Raw genomic sequence first — 4,015 nt, forward strand, 5'->3', positions numbered from 1 at the left:
AAAGAAACCCATTATTTTTCCATTCAATTTCATGACAAAAATAATGGATTTCTTTTTATTACACCTAATATATATATATATATATATATTTATTTATTTATTTATTTATTTATTTATTTATTTATTTATATCCATAAAATACAGAAATGAGAAGAAAATTATTCAATGTTTAATATTTTTTTTATACAATAATGTTTCTTAGACTTTGTCATCCTATTCGAATGAATGGCATCTCATGAATGCATAATATTTATGAATAAGTAATTTCTATACACGTTGATGCGTATATGAATCACAAATACCAATAAATAAATACTTCCAATGGAGAGATTAAATGAAATGGAACATTATATGCAAATAGTAAATATATACATACACGCACAATTGAATGTCTAATAAAATCACAAATCGCTCATCATATCTAAATTGTACTTATAATATATAATCATGTAAATCGCAAAGAAACTATTCATCTTTCACGAGACGATTACTCATTGTACTTTCACGAACATTGGTATTGTCAACATTGGTATTATTCGACAAGAGAACAACTATTAACCATCAATGCAGGTGCATCAGCCGGCGACGAAGATACAGAAGATGAATTGGAATACGGTGGAGAATCGCGAGCAACAACTCTTCCACGTGGAATGCAATCCGCCATCAGTGCGGCTACTAATTCCTTGCCGCGATTATCTGTGCCGAGCGCGCCGACTGGCTTGACGACGACATCATCGTCATCGTCATCTGCAACAGCAGCAGTAACGTCGACCTCGTCATCGATGCACAAGGCGCACAGTGTCTACCATTTCCTGCCACAGCATAGCGGCGTCAAATCCGCTCGATATCGACCTCCCGGCTTCGCCAGAAACAGCAATATCGGATCCGGCGGGATCAGCAGCGGACCCAAACGTGCCGTCAGTGCACCGGGCCTGCAAGTTTCCGGCTCGCAATCGACCACCAACAAGCGAGATAATTCCAGATCGAGGAGGCAGCAGACGATGTCGCTCACGTCGGGTAGGTCATATTATATTCATGTTTCTTTAAACAATCGTCCATAAAAAGTCGAATACTTTCTAATTATAGATTTCCTGACAATTTTATTTTTTATTATATCTTTATTTCAGGCGTTGCATATTAGTGCTTTCTAATTTTTTTTAGATTTTTTAAAGATCAATACATAGTGAGAAGAGAATGTATGTGTAATATTTTAATAGATAAATTCTTAGAGTTTTTCTCGTATACTGAAATTCTGATTTATTTCTTAAGCTACTTGGATAATAACTTTTGCAACTAAAATATCAATGTACTTTCTCGTAAAACTTTAGGAAGGTCTTGTAATTTTTTAATGGACAATCTTTATAATGGGAGAAAGTATGGGAGCGACTTTTGATATATTCTTACAGTCATCAATTATATGTAGAATATTCTGCTATTTTAAATCTCATTACATTTACGGTAATATAATAACAGTGAGTGATCATTATTTATTATATGTATGTGTTTTATTAAATTATTTTTTTATTATACAAAAATGAAAAAAGACGGAGAGAGAACGTATCTCTCACGTTTAAATCTGTAGGCTAAAGTTTTGAGAGACAAGGAGAAAGCGCGCGAAATGGATAAAAGGAAATTCAGTCGGTGGATATGTGTGATTCCTGCGTGATAAATTAGGCGGTCGCATCGTCACGCACACGTAGCGCGCACCATGCAAATGATTAAGTGTAAATATGAAATTATACGGTGAGCGTCATCGTAAAGAAAAATGCACGGCAAAAGAGAAACCGTTTGTAAATTTCTTTGTAGGTGAACGGCGAGAAACGAAAAGTTTTCGGAAATTTAAAACGCATAGTTTCTCAGTAATCTTATCTTATTTATGCTCAGTCTGTTTACTGGATGAAACAAGTAATAACTTTTTCGAAAAAATTTTCTTATTCGATAAAATTTTATTAAGCAAAATTAAATCTTTCTGAAAATTTTTATCAAAAAGAAATTGCCTGTTACACTTCAAAAATGTACTGTTGAACGATTTTATCATGAGAGAAAGAGAGACAAGGGGCTATATTGTATACTTATACATTTTACATGCGCGAGAGCGAACGTGATTTTTATCTGTAAAGTTGAGCAATCCGAGTGACGGCAAATTCTTTAGTTGTCTCCTCTGAAGGCGTAAACGCTGCGAAAATCGGGATATTGCGAAAGCGTACTACTCGTCGCATAAAATTTGATGTAATATCAAGTCTGAACTAATTCTCTGATACCTTCTTATTCGTTACACACAAACATACACACACACATTTTTTTCTCTGGCATAAATTCAATTAATTCATTTACAATTATGAATCACGATCATGTGTCATACATCATAAAGTTTCATTTTTTGGACATCATAATATTTATATTTTCATCATCATTATATTTTCTTGGCCAGCACTTGATTATAAAACACGATCATGATACGCAACCTTTATGAAAGTATCTTTTATCCTTCCGCCAATAATGTTATATATATCTTTTTAAAAAAAGAAGAGAATAAGTAGATTTCATAATATGTTAGAAAAAAATATATATCGAAGATATAAACTATAAAATTAGTAGATAGTTCAAGGAAAAACTTTTTCAGGGAAAAGTTAAAACCTTAAATATACGATAAATGAGAGACAAAAAATATACTAAATCCGAAACTATTCATTTTAAAATATTTATACAATATTTATGAAAAGTCTATTTTAATTATCACAATTAAATTATTATAATATAAAGCAGAAATCAAAAGAACTATCCAATATTCCATATTCTAACTATCCATATTCGATTATTAAAAAAATAATATGGAATGTTACAATTAAAAGTAGCTATGATTTTATACAAAAATAATTTTTATTTTCTAATATAAAAATCTTTGAAATTAAATTCTACGAACGGATATTAATTTGCAGATTACACAAATTTTAACTAGAATGAGTCTTTGTATCCATTGTCTTGTTTATCATATTGGGAAATATATTCTTCGTTTCTTTAGAAATCAGAGCTCTTCTGAAGACGAACAATTTCTCTTGCGTCCTCCAGTTTCTGAAGTATACGGAAGCAATCGCCTCTGTTTCTTTTTCTTTGCAAAATACGGAAAAACGCATGTGCTGTTTCATTTTTGCAGAGAATGCGCGTTTTTATGCACGACAAATAGAATGCGCACACTGATAACGTGGCGCGTTCGTTCAGGTGCTCACCCATGTGTAACAGGTGTAACTGCTTTATTACGAAGTTTCCCTTCTTTTCTCCGACATCCCTATCGAGTTCCCCGCAGTTCCCGCACGACAATCGATAATGCCACGCAAGGGCCACTCCTCGCACCCGCACGCACTCCGCATGTGCGTATCTTGTTAAACCTTTCGCCCTGTTATTCTCATAATGCGATGTCGTAAAAGCAACATTTGTGCATATTCAACATCGTAAATTCGTTTGCTTGTAACGAATTTAATTTATTGTTCCTCAGTTTCCACTTTATTTACCGAATTTACATGAAACATATATTTTCGTGAGTATTTGCACATGAATAAATCAACAGTTTGAATGTTTTCATGCACCATTATGTGTTTGACCGGCTTATCGATCGGTGAAATATATCGCAACGTTTGTCGAGCATTAACCCAGTCTACTTTTGAATGTGAATGTCTCTCGATAATAGTTTAACCTAGCTATGTTTTTCCTGCCTATATAACAAGTTATCGCAGTTAAAAATAGTGGTTAGAAAGAACCAGTTGCAACTTCAGGTACCGTTAAAAACGTTCTTTGTTTTGGTATTTCTCGCTAAAAAAATATATTCTTATTTCTTATAATAGAGAGAGAAAGAGAGAGAGAGAGAGAGAGAGAGAGAGAGAGAGAGAGAGAGAGAAGTAATTAATTATTATTATATATATATTATTATATAGTATTACTTACTAATACTAATACTATATAATTAATATATATATATATATTATATATATATATTACATAATAATTAATTATATTAATT

General features: G+C 32.4%; 1 protein-coding gene across 1 annotated transcript in view; it reads left to right on the plus strand.

Annotated features, from left to right (window-relative positions):
• LOC105624989 overlaps positions 1 to 4,015 on the plus strand; it is a 69,440-nt gene that overhangs the window by 50,876 nt on the left and 14,549 nt on the right. The window contains exon 11 of the mRNA XM_012206332.1: positions 571 to 1,017. Coding sequence (XP_012061722.1) covers positions 571 to 1,017 — 447 coding nt within the window. The remainder of the gene's footprint in view (positions 1 to 570; positions 1,018 to 4,015) is intronic.

The sequence above is a fragment of the Atta cephalotes genome, assembly GCF_000143395.1.
Source record: "Atta cephalotes unplaced genomic scaffold scaffold00099, whole genome shotgun sequence".
Taxonomy (NCBI): Eukaryota; Metazoa; Arthropoda; class Insecta; order Hymenoptera; family Formicidae; genus Atta; species Atta cephalotes.